Genomic DNA, 19,843 nt, shown 5'->3' on the forward strand with positions numbered 1-19,843 from the left:
GCTTCAATTAATCCACCAACTCGTAGACCCACCTAATGTCCGGCTCCTCCGCCCTCTCCTCCGCCCTCCCACCCACCGCCGGCGCACCCGCCGCCATCTCGCCGCCGCCTGACTCGGGGCGCAGTTCCTCGACGGAGTGTGCGAAGAAGCATATCTTCCGGGCGCAGGCGGCGCCGGAGACGCACATCCGCGTCCGGTACCGCGTGGGATGGAGCCAGAACTCGAACACCCCGTGCGCTAACTCGCAGCGCTGCCCCCGCCGGCAGGCCCCGCTCTGCCGGAACTCCGAGCACGGTACGCCGTGGTTGGGGAACTTCCTCGGGTCCCGCCGCCGCGCCTTCTCCCCCCGGTGCGCGTACGGACACGTCATCCACTGGTGCGGGTACGTCTTCCCGCACCGCCGCACCTTGAACTCGTACATCAGGAACTCGTCCAGCTCCGCCCGCGTCACCCCGTACGCCAGCCGCGCCGCCTCCGACAGCCGCAGGTACGCGCACGGCACAGCCAAATAAGGCTGCTGCCCCTCCATCAATTACCCTACATTGCCAATTTGGGTCACGAAATCGACGTATTTGTAGGGGAATCCTTTTGTTTGGTTGCGCATGCATGTTAGGCAAGTGTAACCACGGACTCTGCCACCAACTCCAGTGGTTAAAGTCACTCGAGGCTCGGAGAACGGTAACGAGTTAACTTTGACACCGCCGAAGTAATTGCGCAGAGGAGCTTCGTCTCAGGGTTGGTGGAGATAAGGCGCCACCGGGGGAGGAGGTGGAAAGCGAGGGGCGGCGGCCGCGTGGAGAGGCTTCATTTGAGAGGTTAGGGGAAGAAACGGCTGGGAGGTTCGTTTGTCGGAGCTCGCCGGCCGGCAGCTGACAAAATGTCTATGAACTCGATTGTTATTTCTAGTGGGATGGAAGAAACCGTTATAATTCAGGAAACAAATCGGGGCCGATACGCTACATAGTTATATCTGCTGCTACGGCAAAAACGCTGCGTGTTGATTTTGCTATTTTCCACATTGTACCGCTTCGGCCCCATTTCGGAACTCTACGACCTCGATTCATCGTCTCGCTTTGGATCGATCGGAGAGCGAAGCGGCCCGAAGGTTAGGAATTTGTGCTCTTCGCCATGGAGTTGGATCTGTGGATCTCCAAGGTGAAGGAGGGGCAGCATCTCGAGGAGCACGAGCTTCAGCTTCTCTGCGAATATGTACGCTAGGGCATTGTTTTCGTCGTTCCTCTTGATCGCAATTTATGTATTCTTTTTCGAATTCTTTTTCTTATTAGTACCGTTTCTGTTGATTGTTTGTTCGCGTGTAATCCAGCCATACGTCCCTCTGCAACTTTTTGGATCGCTTGGAAAGGAAATGTTCCGTTTCAAGGTTCACACTTTAGATGCTTTGGGAAGGTCTAACTGTTTGGAAATAAACCTGAACCTGTAGCTTTGGGAAGGAATTGTCAGTTTTGTAAGATTATCATAGGAGCTGAAGTTCGTGTAATCTAACGTAATTGTCCATGGTATGCGATGTCATTATTATACGTTTTTTTTTTAATTGATGTGAGTTGGAGAGTGCATTCATGGAGGACAGTTGGCTATACCAGTGCACATTTCGAACTTATCATTGATTGAGAGAAAACTCAAGATTGACTTTTTTGTGACCCCAAATATTCAGGTCACTTTTTCTCTTGTCTGTCTAGGTCATACTTCCTCTTTAGCATCCTCCCATCTTCACTGTAGGTCACTTGAAAACGTCATGTGACCTTGACAAACATCTTGAGAACTGTAAGTAATGAGCTCAGATTTGTTATGGCTGACTAGTTCCTTACACCTTATGCTCAAGTTCCTGTCCTCACACCATCCAACCATGGTATCCTGAGGAAATGGTAGGTTGTCCAATTCTTTTGCTATGTAATGGAAGTTTGATAAAGTGAGTTTGTGAAGAAGTTTTAACCTTTCTAATTGATGCATTCTCTTTCCATCTCTTGTAGCATAGTTCTCACTTATAATTAAACAAGTTTCATCAAAAAACTTATTATTAAACAAGTCGTCATCATTGTTAAGATGCACTTTGCCAACTCTTTGGGGTAGCCTGCATGAATCTTATACCTCCATTGAGCACTACACAATACTATATCACTACTAACAACAGAAGTAAAAAAGATATTTGTGCCAGAAACCATGCATTAGATCTCCCTTCCCTGGCTATATATAGTATTCTTTTACTAAAACTATATCTTTCTTGGATAATATTTTACTTCTTTATGTTTGTTAGACTAAGCTCTTAAAAGGCAACGTCTTACTTCAAGTAAAGTTTTAGAATCTGCTAGGATAGTGTTATATTTTAATGATCATAATTGTTGTCCCCTTTTCTAATTAATTTCCTTGACAGGTCAAAGAGATACTTATTGAGGAGTCAAATGTACAGCCTGTTAATAGCCCTGTCACTGTTTGCGGTGACATTCATGGTCAGTTTCACGATCTAATGAAGCTATTTCAAACTGGTGGTCATGTTCCTGAGACAAATTATATTTTTATGGTAAATTTCTCATTTTATAAAGCATATTGATCCATTTTGATTGATTATATTTGTGCGAGAATACCTACTATAAATTTTTTTCTCAATATCATTGTTAGGGTGATTTTGTAGATCGCGGTTATAACAGTCTTGAAGTTTTCACAATCCTTTTGCTTCTAAAAGCCAGGTAATCAGTACATGTTTGTGATGCTGTTTGTCATTTACTTTCTTAGCCTCTTTTTTCCCTTCCTTTCTCTGTGCAACATGCCATAGTTGAAAGTGTTTGTTTTGCAAAAATAACAAGTTACTGGGCATTGGATTGGAAATTGGAATGATCTGGAACTGATGTCAAAAGCCTAAACGTGTTATTGGTGAAATATAAATATGATTAAAATTAGTCAATATATTTTTTGAATTAGATTTTGGCCATTGTACATTTGTGGCGGTGATAGATTACAGCATATTAGTCCCTCTCTAGAAATTCTTACCTTCCTTTGTGTTCCCTTTCATATTCCTCTTGTTCCTAATAAAACTGCAGACAATGAGTTACATAAATTTCTTTAGCAAATTTGGGCTTACTAGTTATGGAAATTTGTGTATATCATGTTCCTGAACAACTTGGAAAAATGTATTCTCAAAGAACTTAAATGTTCTCGTAGCCATATAACGTGACGAATTTGTTCCTTTATGAATACTGAAGTCAATCAGCTTGGAATCTAATATTCCAAACATATACGACATCTCCTGGCCACTAAAGATAGATAAATGCTCGACTAGTACTCACTGCTCTTCAAGCTGATTTGGTATTAGAGTTTATATTAGTAAAAGTTGAGCTCTATAAATACAATTTACAAGGCTACAAGCCATGTGCATGCTGCATTCTTTTTCTTGTTTGTGAAGTGTTTCTGTTTAAATACCTTGAGCCTACTTTTTTTTGCTTACTTCCCCTTGGAAGTGATACAAAGGTCTAATTCATGCCTTTTATTTTGTAGAATATGTTTATAATTTTCACCTAGGGAATTTACTCTTATGTATAGCAGTTTCAATATTTTCTTAAACTGACCTCTGGAACTAATCTTTTTTATTCCTTATTATGAGCTACTTTCAGTCACTTTACTGAGTTTTGCGAAGCACTTCAAGCTCATCTTATTTGATTTTTAATTTCTTGTATATCAGATACCCTGCAAATATCACCCTTTTACGGGGCAATCATGAGAGCAGGCAGTTAACTCAGGTACTTAATTTGGTAGCATGTTTTGCATATTATGGAGTCAATCATGAGCTTAAACCACCGATTCATTTGTTCCTTTAAAATTTGGTTAATTCTCTAATTCATCCATTTCAGGACTTAATTAATTGTATCTCTTTTATATATTTTAAGTTTGAGTGTGTTTTTTTTAGGTATATGGATTTTATGATGAATGTCAGAGGAAGTATGGAAATGCAAATGCGTGGCGCTATTGCACAGATGTGTTTGACTACCTTACTCTATCAGCAATTATAGATGGCACTGTAAGCATTTTTACACTTGAATGCACATAAATTTTGTATATTGTGAATTAGATTTCCCCTGCTCTGTCTCAGATTGCTTGATTGACATAGTAATTGAATGCAGGTGCTTTGTGTCCATGGTGGTCTTTCTCCAGATGTGAGAACAATTGACCAGGTTTGTCTTTTCTTGTCTTTAAATTGCGTGCAAAATCTTAAACAATGTCTGATTTCTATGCTTTTTTCATCATTTGAACGGTGTCCTAAGTTTGCATAAACTTTTAAGTATGACCCTTGTTTTGGGCTGAAGCACCTTGTTGCCGCTTTTGTTACCTTAGTGGAAGATATATTATTTCTAGATATGCAGAACTACATTTAGTAGTGAAAAAGTGAAAAATGCAAGTAGATGTAAAAAGATGCAAGTCTGTGGGAAATGATTTCTGAGATTAATTTATTTTGTATTAGTAATATCCTCATTCTTTTTTTTTTTCCTTTGGTGAGCAGATAAGGATTATTGATCGCAACTGTGAAATTCCGCATGAAGGTCCTTTTTGTGATCTCATGTGGAGTGACCCAGAAGAAATTGATACTTGGGCTGTTAGCCCTCGAGGTGCTGGTTGGCTATTTGGATCAAGGGTTACAACAGAAGTAAGCAGATATTTCTTTGGTTTTTTCAGCTGGTTTGTAGCTAAGCTGGTTGGACTGATCAAATGTTCTGTATTCACAGTTCAATCAAATAAACAAACTTGATCTTGTTTGCCGGGCTCATCAGCTAGTCCAGGAAGGTCTCAAGTATATGTTTGACAAGGGGCTTGTAACTGTAAGTTATTCACTAGCACAAACTGCACTCTTCCCTTGTTAACTGCAACAAAAGTTTCTCAACCATCAATTGGAATCTTTCTTTTTCTAATTCCGCAGAGAGCTTTATGGATTTTTATCATGCAGCATAATTTCACAAATTCTAATTCCAGTAGATTGCATAATCTTTTCCAGGTTTGGTCTGCCCCTAATTATTGTTACAGATGTGGGAATGTGGCTTCAATATTGAGCTTCAACGAAAACATGGTACGACAACCACACTTATATATAGCTTTGGTTTGTTTGTGAACTTGCTAGCAAAGAAACGTATAAAGCTTTCTGAAGTTGCCTTGCTAACTCATATTGGACACTCTGAACCACTTTTGAGTTTCCTTATTGGTCATTGCAGGAAAGGGAGGTGAAGTTCTTCACAGAAACGGAGGAGAATAATCAAATGCGTGGGCCGAGGTCTGGAGTCCCCTATTTTCTTTGAATGAAATGGCATTGGCGGCTCAAGTACATTTCCATACCTCAAAGAGTCTGGTCAGTAAGATGAAAGATCTTCGTGGGTATTTGCTGATCAGATCCCAACCCATTGGCAGCTACACCTTGTACACGTCTTATGCCACACAGTAGAGATTGTTGGTGTTCCGTATTTACTGTTGTTTTCTTACATTTATAGGTTGTGATTTACAATTGTTATTTTGATTTAGGAGTTCTTGGTGAGCTAATTTGTTGTTGATACTTCATAGGTTATATTTAAATTTTCTAAGTTGTTTCCACTGACTCTTTTATTCTGTCACTATGCATCTGCTTCTTCTAGAGAGTAATCTGATTGAATCAATTGATTTTCTTTTGCATAAAACTAGTGACATTTATTGGAATTAGGGTTTTGGCTATTATTTTTTTTGTTAATCTAGGATTAATAGCGGCCTTCCCCTCTGGTTGGTCTACCCGGTAAATTCAAAAGCGCTCATCGTAATTCGTCCAGCACTCAACTTTTACAATTGAAAATCCACGGTAAGGTAAAGTTTGTTCTGGCCCCAGTAGAGTTTCGGGCCATGGTATTCTGAATGTGTAACTGTTGCACCGTGTGGGATGAAACTGAGCTTCCATCCCTCTTTAATTTAACAAAATTAAGCCGTTGGACGAGCATTCTCAACCTTGAGCCCGAGGGCCTGTTCATTTACACAAATAAAGAAATATAAAAGATGCAATTCAATAAAATCCCCAATTTCATTTGTTGTGCTAACGGCTATTTCTTAGATTCCATTCCCCAACTTTCCTTGTTGGACGTATTAATATTTAGATTGCATCGGTGGGCCCAAATCTCACCGACGGTCGTGCTATAGTAATGGAATAAACAACTAATGCCCTCTTTGTATTTATGTAATATTGTTAAATTACAATCATACGATTGACTGCTCTATTTTTTTTTTTAAAAAAATAAATATTGAGATCTTACGGTTCAATTAATTTTAAAGTTTTTAAAGTGGACTGTTCAATTTAGTTTAAATTTTTTATCGACCAAAATACATGACTCCGGACGATGAGTTCTTAGATCATTCTTACCCGTTTCTCTATCTAAAATGTATAATTTAAAATAAAAAAATTATTTTATTAAATTTAGATATCAACTTTTTAATATATCATATATCAACTTTCCTAATAGAATTCATTCTCTAAATTTAGAGAAGTATTGTTCATAAATATATAATTTAGAGAATCAATAGGATAAATGATGTAAAATTTTTTTAATTATTCTATTCAAAATTTAAAATAAAATTTTTAAATAGAATAACTGATGTGGATGTTGTCACCATAAAAACTGAGACGGAATTCCTAAATAAAAAGTGTTCAAATTTAACCCAACGCACTCAACCGTTCGCATAAAATCGAATCCGTAATCTCTAGATTAATCTGATTGTACGAGTTGGAAACTTGATTATAAAAAAAAAATGAATATGCAAAATAATCTAATAACTTTCTCTTTTTTAAAAGTCTTCGACCAGGGATTTAGCAAATATTTTGTGACATTTGTAATAGTAATTACAGTCATAAGATAATAAAAAAAGGTTTTTTTATCAGAATCAAACAGTTAGGCATAAAGTAAAGATACTTTGTAAAAATAAAATAGAATGTGATAAAGAAAAAAATAATTATATACACATGCCACAATTTTTCTTTGGTATTAAAATTTAGTACTTTTTAATCAATTACTCTTAGAAATATTTTGAAGGACAAATTGCATAAATCACCCTACATGTCAGAATATTTTGAAGACAATTGTTTTAGCCAGATGAGTCCATGCACACTGCAACTTCCTTTCTATTCTATTTTCTCTCCCTTTCGCTTTCTGCTTTCTCTTCTCAGATTCCTCTGTTTTTTTTTCTCTCTCACTCCTCTCTCCTCTTCTTCCCCAACTGATCGCTCCAAAGCTCTCGCCTTTGTTCGGCTGAAGGTCTCATTGCCGATTTCACTTCTACGTTTCATAATTCTTGCGCGCGCTGTGCTCTCCGACGGTCAAGTTCAGTCCTTGGAGTCATCTCCCTCATGGCCTCGCCGCCGCCGCCGCCATGCCCTTCCCCTTACTTGCTCCACTTCCTTCTCTGCACAACCTCCTCGCTTCTCCTCGTCGGCGGCCTCAACAGTGAAGGCACCGCCCTCCTCTCCTTCAAAGCTGCCGTCCGAGACGACCCGAGCGGCTCCTTGGCCAACTGGAACTCCTCCCACTCCGACCCCTGCTCCTGGAACGGCGTTACTTGCAGGGGCGGCTCGGTGGCCGCCCTGAGCCTGCCTAAGAAGAAGCTGGTGGGCTTCCTCCCCTCCGCCCTCGGCTCGCTCCAGTCCCTCAGGCATGCTAACCTCAGGAACAACAGACTCTTCGGAGGCCTCCCCGCCGGCCTGTTCGCTGCCCGTCGGCTCCAAAGCCTGGTGCTTTACGGCAACTTCTTCTCCGGTTCTGTCCCGCAGGAGATCGGGGACCTTTTGTACCTCCAAAGCTTGGATCTCTCCCGCAACCTGTTCGCCGGCTCCCTCCCGAGCGCCTTGACGCAGTGCGAGCGGTTAAAAACCCTAATTTTGAGCCACAACAACTTCACCGGACCTTTGCCCCTCGGTTTTGGCGGCAGCCTGGCTGGTCTGCAAAAACTTGATCTTTCTTACAATGGATTCAATGGCTCAATTCCTAGCGACCTTGGTAATCTTTCCAACCTTCAAGGAACCCTAGATTTGTCCCACAACAGGCTCTCTGGTTCGATCCCGCCGGGACTCGGGAACTTGCCGGAGAAGGTCTACATCGACCTCACTTACAACGATCTCAGCGGCCCAATACCTCAAAATGGGGCTCTGGAGAACAGAGGACCGACGGCCTTCATCGGAAATCCCAATCTCTGCGGGCCGCCATTGAAGAATCCCTGTCCTTCTGATTCTCCATCGACTAATCCCTTCTTGCCTAACAATTATTCTCCAATGGCACTCGAAGGAAATGCCACAAATGGCGGAAGAAGAACCAACACTAGAGGGCTGAGCAAAGCTGCAGTCATCGCCATCGTCGTGAGCGATTTGGTAGCAATTTGTCTGATTGCATTGCTGTTCTTCTACCTTTACTCCAAGGCAACTGCTTCACTTGGGATCAAAGAGGAAACATGGAAATCCGATTCGTGTTCTAAGTCGAAGAAGGAGTGCATATGCTTTAGAAAAGAGGATTCAGAGACCTTATCAGACGACATCGAGCAGTATGAGCTAGTGCCATTAGATAAGCATATGGCATTCAATCTCGACGAACTTTTGAAGGCTTCGGCCTTTGTTTTGGGTAAGAGCGGCATTGGTATCGTCTACAAGGCTGTCCTGGATAGTGGCCTTTCTATGGCTGTCAGGAGGCTTGGGGAAGGAGGATCACAAAGGTTTAAAGAGTTCCAAACTGAGGTAGAAGCAATCGGTAAGGTTCGACATCCCAACATTGTAGCCCTGAGAGCTTATTACTGGTCGATCGATGAGAAGCTTCTCATATATGACTACATTCCTAATGGCAATCTCTCCACTGCTATTCATGGTACTATTTCAACTCCAAATTCAGTGTGTTCTTCGTATGCAAGTAAAAATTACTTTGGTGGAGATCATTAGTTGCTAAGTTCATGTAACAAGATCTTAAGATAGCATTCATTTATCCATTTGATGCCAAATTCATCTCCACTTCAATCGAAATTTACATGAATATTTTGTTTTTCGCCTTTTAGTATCTTCACTCGATTACCTCGGCTTATGACAGGGAGATCTGAAGCAATGAAGTTTTCACTCTCATGGGAGGTGCGCTTGAAGATCATGAAGGGGATAGCAAATGGCTTGGCTTTCTTGCACGAATTCAGCCCAAAGAAGTATGTTCACGGGGATCTTAAACCGAACAATGTGCTTCTTGGATTAGACATGGAACCCCACATTTCTGATTTCGGTGTCGGTCGGTTGGCAAACATTGCCGGAGGATCTCCATTCCTGCAGTCTGATCGAATAGCCACCGAGAAGACTCAAAACCAACAACAAGATGTTGGATTTAGTCCCATTATAAGTAAAGGATCTTGTTATCAGGCTCCAGAGGCATTGAAGACCCTGAAACCATCGCAAAAATGGGACGTTTACTCGTATGGAGTAATTCTGCTGGAGCTCATCTCCGGCAGGTCGCCAGTTTTCCTACTGGAGACCTTCACAATGGATTTGGTGTGTTGGATCCAATTCTGCATCGAAGAGAGAAAGCCACTCTCCGATGTGCTCGACCCTTCTCTATCGCAGAATTTAAATCGACAAGATGAAATAATTGCAGCCCTGAAAATTGCTCTGGCTTGTGTTCAAGCTACCCCCGAAAAGAGGCCGTCAATGCGATACGTCAATGATACTCTGGAAAGGTTGATCAATGGGAGCTAGTTTCTGTAAGAATGCTTTGGTTAGAATTGAATCGATGAACTGGAAAGGGTAAGAGAGGCCACTAAATTGAGATATGTTGCTTAATCATCCTTTCGCTTACATATTCAAACATGCTTGTCTTCATTATGAATGTTATAGTCTTTTAGTATGTTATTAAATATGTAAAAGTTTCTCTTTTCCTCTTCTCTAGTAAGGGGAGTCTAGTCTCGATATAACGGTGAATAATATCATGTGATTTTGAAGTCACGAGTTAAGACTGAAAATTGATTCAATGTGTCCGATTCTTCCTCAAAATTCTGAACTAATGGGAGATTTGTGTATCAAACTATTTTTTTTTTCCTATTCTCTAAGAAAATGCTGCAGTAACTTTATATCATAGGTTTGTACAAGCTTGAAATCATCATCTTTGTTTGACATCTGCGTCCTCTTTTATGATGGCTGGAGCCCAATGTGAGTTTCAGATACAGTGAGGCAGGCAGGCAGAAAGGGGCCACCTTCATCTCCTTTTTCTTTCAACCTCTGATCTATTACTGGATGTTATGTATCAAAAGGTCGGCATGATACCAGCACTCTTGCTTAAAATTTTGAACTTTGGGTAAGAGGTGTGCGGTTTGAATGATCTGGAGAGCCATGCCATGGAATCTTGTGCACTTTACGATGATGATGAATCGTTTTCAGTCAGGAATCTAGCTCTTTAGTGTATGACAGTATGAGGCCAAAGGAGATCCTTAAGAGAATCCTATGCTATCTTTATCCACTTTCACATAGCTAAGGAGGAGCTTTGAAGTTATCGTTAATGCAAAGAGGAAGGCGACGCAGGAAGAAGAGTTGTAAGAGAAGTTATTATCATGGGTGTTACGGTGAAATTCAGATATCAGCTACTATTTCCGGACTCGGCCAGTCATAGGGTGTCGATCTATTCAGCCTGGTAAAATGTATAGGTGATGGAGCGAAGAAGATTATTAAAAACAGAATCATCATATCAAAATCTCTACTTATCTACTCTATTCAGTAATGGTTATGATGTTCCTCTTTATGCATCAGCTTTTCTAATTACAGAATTTATTTTAAATTTTATTTTTTATATGGAAAGATTTTTTACATAAGTTGTTCTATCCATTTACTAAATTTATATTTTATAAATAGTAATTCTCTAAATTTAAGAATATAATAAAATTATATTACAATAAAAATAAATTTTTATATATTTTTTTAAAAATAATATAATAATCTTGAACTCTGGAAAATCGTGATAAATCGTGCATAAACCATGAATTAACGATTCTAAATTGTGAACCGTAATTGTCTTAAATGGTTACGGTTAAGGGTTGACCCTTCAAGAACGTTCGAACTAACAGTTTCAAACTATCGAACCGACGATTCCAAATCATTAAATCATGGATTCCAAATCAAGGTCGGATCTACCCCCTCCCTCCCTATCAAACTTCTATTATGAACACTTAGTACCTTCATTTAGGAGCCACAAATCCTTTTGCATCAAATGCCTGAGTGTCAAATCATTTCTTCATATTGGGCTAGACCCTTATGATCAAATTATTCTGCGACAAAACTTGCATACCCCGATACTCAAGCTTTCCGCCTCCCCTAGCATGGATTCTTTAGGGAGTATTAATTGTCTCAGGATAGTAGGTACATCATATCTCTGACGTAATAGTCAAAAGTCGATTCCTAAGAATTGACGACTTGTAGTCACTCCATCATGCGCCTAACATTTGTGTCTTATGTACCTATATTTATCTCTTTCTATATTTGTGAAATCGATACTAAAAGGATGGTTAAGATAACATATCTATTATTTTGTAGGGAATATTAATTGGAGATATTAAGTAAATATTGATAATATTTAAACTCATTGAACATCCATGTTAAATTTATCATAAATTTATTATATTATTTATTTAAATTTTACATAATTAATTATATTATTTTTTAAGCCATTAAATTTAATCAAGTTTGTTTTTATCTTCTCACTTAATTTGCTTATTTGACATGATTTGTTATCATCATAGCATTTATTATGCCCAGGTTTTTTTAGTTATGTTTGAGTCATCATCCAACATTAAACTCTATAACATTTTATATCTAATTATTATTTTATAAAATTTCTTTTTAAATTTTATTCGTGTCTCATCTATAGTAATTTTGTTATAATTTTATATGAGATTATTTATGCCACTTTTTTTTTTTTGTTGTTAATTACGCTCACCAAACGTCTCTTCCTTTTTATACACACACATATGAATTATATATTTTAAGATAAATGAAAAATATCAAAATTCTATGACCATGAACTGAAAACTTTATTGAATACTTATCTCGAATAAGTCTCTCTTTTTTTTTTTTTTTTGGTATTTTTACATTTTCTAAAAAACGATTTAATGATTTATTTTAAATAAATATAATTGTGATTGCGCCTTGTCAGAATTTCGGGATAAGTGGTAATTTTGTATTTATGCGCTCAGTTCTCTCCGCTGCTGCTCGCTTTCCAGTTTTGACTACGATGTCCCCGATAGCGGCCGTCCTCTCTCTCCGACCACCGCCTCCGGCCCTCTCCGCCGCCGCCGCCCTGAGGAGCATCTCCACGACGTTGCTCTCCATCCCCTTCCAATCTCCCTTCGCTTTCTCCTCGCGGGTCCTCCTCCCTTCCCGCCTCCTCTCTCGCCGGCTCCCTGTCCGCGCTTACGCCGACGGCGGAAACGGAGCCGCCGACTCGAACCAGTTCGATTTCGACCTGCTCACTATCGGCGCCGGCAGCGGAGGCGTCCGCGCCTCGCGGTTCGCGGCGGCCTATGGCGCCAAGGTGGCCATCTGCGAGCTACCATTCTCGACGATGTCTGCGGACAATGCCGGCGGGGTCGGAGGAACGTAAGATTCCGATTTTATCCATGTACTTCATGTGATTGACTGAAATTTACCATTGATTCATGCTGTTTTCCTTTTTAATGTGGAAGTAGCATCCGCTGTTAAAATTTGTAGTTCAGATCGATGATCATTAATCTATTGAAATTTCCGCTTTCATCCACGTGTTTCATCTAATTGACTGATTTTCTCCTGATTAATATGTTGCTCTCATACTGTGAAAGTAGCATCTCCTGGGAGATGATTTGGCTGTTCAACTTCATGATATCAATGAGTAAAGAAGTTTTGATCTAGGATTGCTTTATCAACCTGTTAGAACTCAATCTGTTTTTTAGTCAATCTCACTGATTATGAAAACCACACATCCAAAGCAAGTGACTCATACTGGTTCCTCGAGTTAGAACACACAAAAGGAAGCATATTTATTTCGTGTGTTTCTTTCTGTTATATAGATGCGTGCTTCGTGGGTGCATCCCCAAGAAACTTTTGGTGTATGCATCCAACTATTCTCACGAATTTGAAGAGAGTCATGGCTTTGGATGGACCTATGAAGCCGATCCAAAACATGACTGGAGTACACTTATTGCTAACAAGAACGCAGAATTACAACGTCTCACAGGAATCTACAAAAATATCCTTCAAAATGCTGGTGTCGCTCTAATTGAAGGCCGTGGGAAGGTTGGATGTGCTTTTGAAATCAGTTTAAAATTTTCATTCACTTTACCGCATAAGATTTTTGATCGCTAATAATTTATTTGTTTTCATGGTCCTACTGGTGCAGATAGTTGATCCACACACTGTTGATGTCGATGGGAAACGCTATACATCTAGGCATATACTTCTCTCAGTTGGTGGGCGCCCTAATCTTCCTGATATTCCTGGAATAGAATATGTTATTGACTCAGATGCTGCATTAGACTTGCCTTTAAAACCAGAAAAGATTGCAATAGTAGGAGGTGGATACATTGCTTTAGAGTTTGCTGGTATCTTCAGTGGATTGAAAAGTGAAGTTCATGTATTTATACGACAAAAGAAGGTGCTGAGGGGCTTTGATGAGGAGGTGAGAAAGCTAAATTGAACTAAGAGGAACATTTTTCTACTTTTAATTGCGAATCCATTCCCTCACAGTTTGGTTCCTGCAGATTAGAGACTTTGTTTTGGAACAAATGTCATTGCGGGGCATTGAGTTTCATGTAGAGGAGACTCCTCAGTCAATTCTTAAGTCAACGGATGGAAAGTTATCACTTAGAACTAACAAAGGAACAGTTGATGGTTTTTCACATATAATGTTTGCAACAGGTCGAAGACCAAATACAAAGGTTTGCTATTTGGGGCTTGAATTTATCTTTTATATTATGGTACACCCTACTATAGTGGCTACATACAGTTTTTTTTTCATACATGTAGAACTTGGGACTGGAGGATGTTGGAGTAGAATTGGCTAAGAATGGTGCCATTCTGGTACCTTTACTATGCTCTTTATTTACTTACTGGGAAGTCTTTCCAAAACATCTTTGACCCTATGTATTTGTTTCCTCTAGGTTGATGATTACTCTCAGACATCAGTTGATTCCATCTGGGCAGTTGGAGACGCTACAGATAGGTTAAATTTAACTCCTGTTGCACTAATGGAAGGAGGGGCATTTGCTAAAACTGTCTTTCTTAATCAACCAACAAAGCCAGATTATAGGTATGTATTTACAGCATTTCAGGGGCAATTTAAAGAGTGATAGAACTATGATATCTGGAAGAAGAGTCACAACAAGAGAATGTTCAGAATCTTTCATATTGTAGTTAAGATCCAGTAACTAGATAGTTGTTCTTCTAAGTTTATCTAGTCATTTACTTGTCTAGATCCAGTAGTTAACTAAATAGTCATTTTTCTGAGTTTTAGTTATCCCTATTAAAGATGGATCAGTTTGTTTACAGTTCATATTTGATTTTTTATTGTGTTTTTTCACATTTATTCTAGTAATACTTACTGTATTTTGTTGGTTGTATTTGGTCGTACATATGATACTAGCATTTTGCCGCCTAACATTATTGTTAGAATAGTAAAGTTCAGAATGGCTTTGTGAAGAGTTTCTTATCCAAATTGTAGATATCAGTATTCAATTTAAAGGTTGCTGGGAGACACATTCTGAATATTCAAAGTTAAGACATAGCTGAAGAAGAATCTCATCGCAGATGAAAAATTTACTGAACTTGATAACTTTGTTTCAGAAAACTAATTGCATCAATAAACAATGAAATGTTTTCATATGCCCTGAGGTCAAAAATTTCAGACATATGGTAACCATGGCAATATCTCCTCATCAGCACTTATGGAAATGCTTTTGGGACAAATGAATTTGTTTGAGAATGCTTTAGTAGCTTGAAGTCTTTCATCAAGTCTAAGCTGTAGAATGCAATGAGGTAGTTTACTGGTGAAGTTCTGTTACAAGCACAGGGCATATTAGTTAGCGATTAGAAATCATTTATATGTTTATGCCAAATTTGTACATGTAGCCTTAAGGAAAATTGATTTTCTAACTCCCATTCTGTCCATGGGAAATTAGGTAGATCTCAATGCTCCTCTTTATTCCTTTACAAGATCAATGTTCTCCTGTTCATAACAAACATCAGAGTGATGGGTTCTCTCTTGTAATGGGCTTGCAATTTTTTCCTTCTCCCATGGGAATGATCCTTGTTTGTATCACCTATGTTGTTTCCCTTCTTTTAAGGCACATAGTCTTTGACGATGAATTCAGGTAGGTTTATTCAATCCTTAAGCTTCCCACAATTTTAATGTGTGGAACATGTTCCGCTGGTTATTTGCAGGAAGATCCGAAGAAACCTTCAAAAGTGTTAGAGCTTCTAATCATTGCTACTTCCAAAGCTTGACCCACAGTAGGAAGGTTAAAATATAATACCGTAATTCATGGAGTGCTCTGGTTCTAGGTTTGTCTGGTTGATCTTTAGCACCAAACTATTTGTAGTCCTGATATTGTTCAATGGTTTATATGATACTTGCTAACAGAATAAGAAACCTTCACATATGCTTCACTAGACCTCAGGGCTTCTTTTCTGTTCCTGAGGATTAGGTGCTACATGTGCATTGCCTGTTTAAACGGAAGATTACCTGTGATCTTTGATAATTACCTTGGAGTTTTGAGTATGCTACAGTTTGACAGGTAATATTTCTTGTCATCCTTGTGTACTTGATCAACCAACAGAAATGCAATAGTGGATATTGAAGATGAACCTTCCTTTATGCCACCTAATTTTAATAGCATGCCAATATGTACTTCTAGGCTCCCCGCTCCAGTTTATGATTCAAACACTCAAATAACATTACACAGAAATCTTTTAGTTTGGTAAAGTTGATGAATTTATCTAACTAATTCTTTTGTACTAATGGCAGAGCTGTGCCTTCTGCTGTATTCTGTCAACCTCCAATTGGGCAAGTTGGTCTAACAGAAGAGCAGGTGAGGCACACTATATATGTAATAATAGTACTTACGAATGAGCTTTCGTGTTTATTTCCATATGAACAATTCAACTGATGTAGGCTATCCAAGAGTATGGTGATGTTGATATTTATACCGCCAACTTTAGGCCTCTTAAGGCTACCCTTTCTGGTCTGCCTGATCGTGTGTTTATGAAACTCATTGTGTGTGCAAATACAAATAAAGTATTAGGTGCTCACATGTGTGGGGACAATGCACCAGAGATTATACAGGTTAGTACCTTTACTTCAATTGCATTCTTCACTAATTCCCGGTTGCCTCATATTTTAGCCTACAAAATTCAGTTTCTTTCTTGCTCAGGGAATTGGTATTGCTGTAAAAGCTGGACTAACAAAAGTAGATTTTGATTTCACTGTTGGAGTTCACCCGACTTCTGCAGAGGAATTTGTGACAATGAGGAACCCAACTCGGAAGATCCGGAAGGAGACAGTTCCAGCCGTGGTATGCCAATTACTATTATTGAAGTCTTATTGCCCATAAAAATGAATTTTTTAGGCTTTTTTTCCCCCACTAGGCTAAGCTGGTATGGACGTTTTGATCTTTGTTTCTTCTGAAGGCTGATCATGTTCCTTCTTGCATGTTTTATAGGAAAGGAGTGGTGACAAGATAGAATCAGCAGGATAAGTAGCACATCCACATCAAGTAGGTCATCGTATTTGCTTATTTATGGTTTGAAAATAGTTGCCTGAATATAATTTTATCCATCACAATTCTTGGAAGGATAGTTACTATGGTTGGTTATGCAACTGTACAAGTATATGTTTGTTTTGAAATCACAACGCTTACATATACCTTTGTTTCACTGTTCTTTTGAACTTGATAAATCGACATGTTGATCATGAACCAACTCCATTGTGCTTTAAACTGCTATTTTCCTTCATGTGATTTCAAAGTTTGAACTGAATTTAGGTTGGTATTTCAATTCTTTGTTCTAAGGAAGAACATTGATCGGGTAGACTCTACCACTCACACTCACACGTTGTTTCTCTTGCAGGAGAAATAAGATCTTACCATCACTAAAGGGATTGGCTGTACATATGGGGCCTTTACTCAATGGAGATCCAGATTTCTTCTACTCTATACGGTGTCAACCAATTCCACATATGAAACATATTTGGCTGTAAATTTTTTTCTTCTTTTTGCATTTTGCCGAAACAAAATCTTTACTTGTACATATCTTAGACTATATATGTTTCCTGTAGAGTTTTAATTTTAATTGTTGTTGTTCATCAGTTTTGGAAGCCTATTGTGTTCATGTATAAGGCAATCCACACTGACAGAGAGAAACCAAACAAATGATTTTCATGAGATAATTTTATTTACTTCCCAGATTTTTAGTGCTTTTTAAAATATGCCCTCTGTACTTTCAGTATTATCGTTGCACTCTTCGCTTTCAGTGTTATCAAGTCAGCCATTTATATATCCTTAATGATATTTGTGTCACGTGTTGACGCAGTTGATATTTACATAAGTATTTATTCTAATAAATTTTCAGTAGGTAAAATACTTTGTTGATATCTTACCTTCCTATATCTTGTCATGTGATTGGCGATACTGAGTTGTTTTGGGTAAGTAGTATCATCTTTTACTCCAATAATAAAAGTACAAACTGAGATCAATTCTCAATTGATATAAAATATCTCACTAAGTGTCTGACTTCCTCATTGTGCTAGGATAAATGTTCCTCATGATTTATCGAAAATATCTCATTAAGTGTCTGACTTCCTCATTGTGCTAGGATAAATGTTCCTCATGATTTATCGGTCATCTTAGAGGGGTCGTTAAGATAACAGCTTCATCTTTTACACCAATAATAGAGGTGCAAATGAAATGATTTTGTTCACTAATTTTTCAAGTCGGTTTGATGAATATTGATTTATATTTAAAATTATCAAATTTAAACTGAATTTGAATATATTTAATAATTTTTTTAAGTTGAATTTGAATTCATACTATTCTGTTTGATCGCTTGTAAGTTGCACATGAATCCAACTTGAATTGTGATTATTTTTACATAATTTTAATTCCAATATGCTTGAATTGTGATTATTTTTACATAATTTTAATTCCAATATGCTTGAATTGTGATTATTTTTATATAATTTTAATTTAAATATGCTAAATTTTAGGTCCAAATTATACGAATTTCAATCATTTCAAATTACAATTTGCTTCTTGGATCAAGATTTGAATAATTCGAACTCAAGGTTAAATTGTATTTTAAATCGAGCTCAAGTCAAAATTAATTATATTTTCAGGTTTTGAATCAAATTAGAATATAATATATATTTTTTAAACTCAAAACCCAGATATCAATATTTTCATATTATTCGATTAAATTCCGTTCATCTACCCCCCTAATCCATAAATAATGGGGAGGCGAATCGATATCATTTATAAAAGTGCCAGGGGTGATTAAAAATCACAGGATCATTTCAGAATAGCAATACTTATAAGGGTGAAAATAAAAGTTTAAAAGTTTCCCTAATTATTTTCATTTTTCATATTTGACTTTGACGAGAGATGTGTTGCTCTTCATCCTTTCGAGTAAACATGTCTTTAATGGCTTAATCTTCATCCTTACCAATGTCGAAAGTACAAACAAAGTAAAAATAGCCCCCTAACAAGAAATATGATTCCTACTAAACTCATTAACAAAGCAATTTAGCTAACCGAGTTATAGATTCTCTGAAGGATTAGTCAAACACAAACTGGAAAACCATACAGAATTGTCCATCAATACGCAAGTAATCCAGGAATTTCGTCGAAGAACTTCCCAGAAAAGAAACTTCTTCTTGGTGGTCAGTAAGCAGCAAACTCACAGAAGTTTAAACATACTCCAGAACAGCATAACTATCGTTTCGGCAACAGTTCGTATCTGTTTTCCTCGAATTTCTTGAACTAGGAAATCGATCTAATGGTGCACAATCTGATAAGATATACTAGCAAGTCTAACAAAGCATGATGGGTTGGGCCATTTATTTCTCTCTGGCGCACAGATTGATTCAACAGTGAGAAAGAGGTATGAACAAGAACTTGCAAGTGTAGCAACAAAGAAGTGATACAACTTGTTTCAAGTAATTAACCAGAGAAGAACTTCATGGTGAAAGCAAGAGCAAGGACCAAGTTTATGATTTAGAACTACTTCAATACTAGTAGTAACTCAATAAAGCAGAATTACAGATTGTAACCAAACTCACGATTACAAATGATGAGGATTATTCCACAAGAAGACAAATTAATAGACAAACTGTAACTACATGTTTTTGAATTTTTTTTTTCAGATGCATTATGTTCCTCAAAGCATCAAATAAGTGAACTACAAATTCTGATGAACCATGGCAACAAGAACATGAACATTAATTGGTCTGTTTGCTATGACTTGGAGTACCTTGGCAACAAAAGACCTTAAATTTTTTTACACTTCTTGTTTCTCAAAACCTTCAATTTGATTCAAAAAAGTTCTGTAGCGCAAGATACATGCAGTTGTTCCTGATCCAGATGTCAAGAACACATGCTGGACAATGGACAACAGTATAAAATTCAGACACAATTGGACAACTTAACAACACTCTCAATCATGTTGGATTATAAAAGGAAATTCCAAAGAAGAAAAATAATCCAAGTGAGGCCAGACGAACGATCACATTTCTGTGCTATAAACTAATCTGTTATAGCAAAAACATTTATAAGCTATGAGATCTCCATTATATGTATAAGAAAACAGTATGAAGAA

At 38.1% G+C, this 19,843-nt stretch overlaps 4 protein-coding genes across 5 annotated transcripts; all 4 read left to right on the forward strand.

The window, feature by feature from the left end:
• LOC121970718 lies at window positions 1-1,211 on the forward strand. The gene is made up of 2 exons (XM_042521609.1): window positions 1-487; window positions 579-1,211. Exons 1-2 carry the CDS (start codon window positions 36-38, stop codon window positions 688-690), a joined length of 564 nt encoding a protein of 187 aa, XP_042377543.1. The 5' UTR covers window positions 1-35; the 3' UTR covers window positions 691-1,211.
• On the forward strand, window positions 1,009-5,583 carry LOC121970716 (phytochrome-associated serine/threonine-protein phosphatase 3-like). Of its 2 annotated transcripts, none has more exons than XM_042521607.1 (10): window positions 1,009-1,209; window positions 2,390-2,536; window positions 2,635-2,702; window positions 3,692-3,749; window positions 3,917-4,027; window positions 4,131-4,181; window positions 4,508-4,651; window positions 4,731-4,823; window positions 4,997-5,068; window positions 5,211-5,583. In XM_042521607.1, exons 1-10 carry the CDS (start codon window positions 1,129-1,131, stop codon window positions 5,292-5,294), a joined length of 909 nt encoding a protein of 302 aa, XP_042377541.1. In that variant the 5' UTR covers window positions 1,009-1,128; the 3' UTR covers window positions 5,295-5,583. The 2 variants fall into 2 exon arrangements, with proteins under 2 accessions (XP_042377541.1, XP_042377542.1); XM_042521608.1 differs by lacking the exon at window positions 1,009-1,209 and adding an exon at window positions 1,352-1,381.
• Window positions 5,584-7,094: 1,511 nt separating this feature from the next.
• LOC121970715 (receptor protein kinase-like protein ZAR1) lies at window positions 7,095-9,981 on the forward strand. Its single transcript, XM_042521606.1, has 2 exons — window positions 7,095-8,855; window positions 9,072-9,981. Exons 1-2 carry the CDS (start codon window positions 7,355-7,357, stop codon window positions 9,716-9,718), a joined length of 2,148 nt encoding a protein of 715 aa, XP_042377540.1. The 5' UTR covers window positions 7,095-7,354; the 3' UTR covers window positions 9,719-9,981.
• A 2,192-nt stretch (window positions 9,982-12,173) lies between these two features.
• Window positions 12,174-17,457, forward strand: LOC121970719 (glutathione reductase, chloroplastic-like). Its single transcript, XM_042521610.1, has 11 exons — window positions 12,174-12,604; window positions 13,051-13,276; window positions 13,380-13,658; window positions 13,741-13,917; window positions 14,006-14,059; window positions 14,140-14,288; window positions 16,002-16,065; window positions 16,149-16,319; window positions 16,408-16,548; window positions 16,696-16,749; window positions 17,102-17,457. The coding sequence occupies exons 1-10, from the start codon at window positions 12,192-12,194 to the stop codon at window positions 16,729-16,731; spliced, it is 1,710 nt and encodes a 569-aa protein (XP_042377544.1). The 5' UTR covers window positions 12,174-12,191; the 3' UTR covers window positions 16,732-16,749; window positions 17,102-17,457.
• Window positions 17,458-19,843: the final 2,386 nt, after the last annotated feature.

Source organism: Zingiber officinale, chromosome 4A (assembly GCF_018446385.1).
Source record: "Zingiber officinale cultivar Zhangliang chromosome 4A, Zo_v1.1, whole genome shotgun sequence".
Lineage (NCBI taxonomy): Eukaryota > Viridiplantae > Streptophyta > Magnoliopsida > Zingiberales > Zingiberaceae > Zingiber > Zingiber officinale.

What these genes read in the sequence shown, in the direction of transcription:
- LOC121970718 (XM_042521609.1), top strand. Translation starts at nt 36, where the DNA reads ATGTCCGGCTCCTCCGCCCTCTCCTCCGCCCTCCCACCCACCGCCGGC. An exon ending in GCCGCCTCCGACAGCCGCAG is followed by an intron (nt 488 to 578) that starts GTACGCGCACGG and finishes ACGTATTTGTAG; the next exon opens with GGGAATCCTTTTGTTTGGTT.
- LOC121970716 (XM_042521607.1), top strand. Translation starts at nt 1,129, where the DNA reads ATGGAGTTGGATCTGTGGATCTCCAAGGTGAAGGAGGGGCAGCATCTC. An exon ending in AGACAAATTATATTTTTATG is followed by an intron (nt 2,537 to 2,634) that starts GTAAATTTCTCA and finishes TATCATTGTTAG; the next exon opens with GGTGATTTTGTAGATCGCGG. An exon ending in CAGCAATTATAGATGGCACT is followed by an intron (nt 4,028 to 4,130) that starts GTAAGCATTTTT and finishes AATTGAATGCAG; the next exon opens with GTGCTTTGTGTCCATGGTGG.
- LOC121970715 (XM_042521606.1), top strand. Translation starts at nt 7,355, where the DNA reads ATGGCCTCGCCGCCGCCGCCGCCATGCCCTTCCCCTTACTTGCTCCAC. An exon ending in TCTCTCCACTGCTATTCATG is followed by an intron (nt 8,856 to 9,071) that starts GTACTATTTCAA and finishes GGCTTATGACAG; the next exon opens with GGAGATCTGAAGCAATGAAG.
- LOC121970719 (XM_042521610.1), top strand. Translation starts at nt 12,192, where the DNA reads ATGCGCTCAGTTCTCTCCGCTGCTGCTCGCTTTCCAGTTTTGACTACG. An exon ending in GCCGGCGGGGTCGGAGGAAC is followed by an intron (nt 12,605 to 13,050) that starts GTAAGATTCCGA and finishes TCTGTTATATAG; the next exon opens with ATGCGTGCTTCGTGGGTGCA. An exon ending in CCAACAAAGCCAGATTATAG is followed by an intron (nt 14,289 to 16,001) that starts GTATGTATTTAC and finishes TACTAATGGCAG; the next exon opens with AGCTGTGCCTTCTGCTGTAT.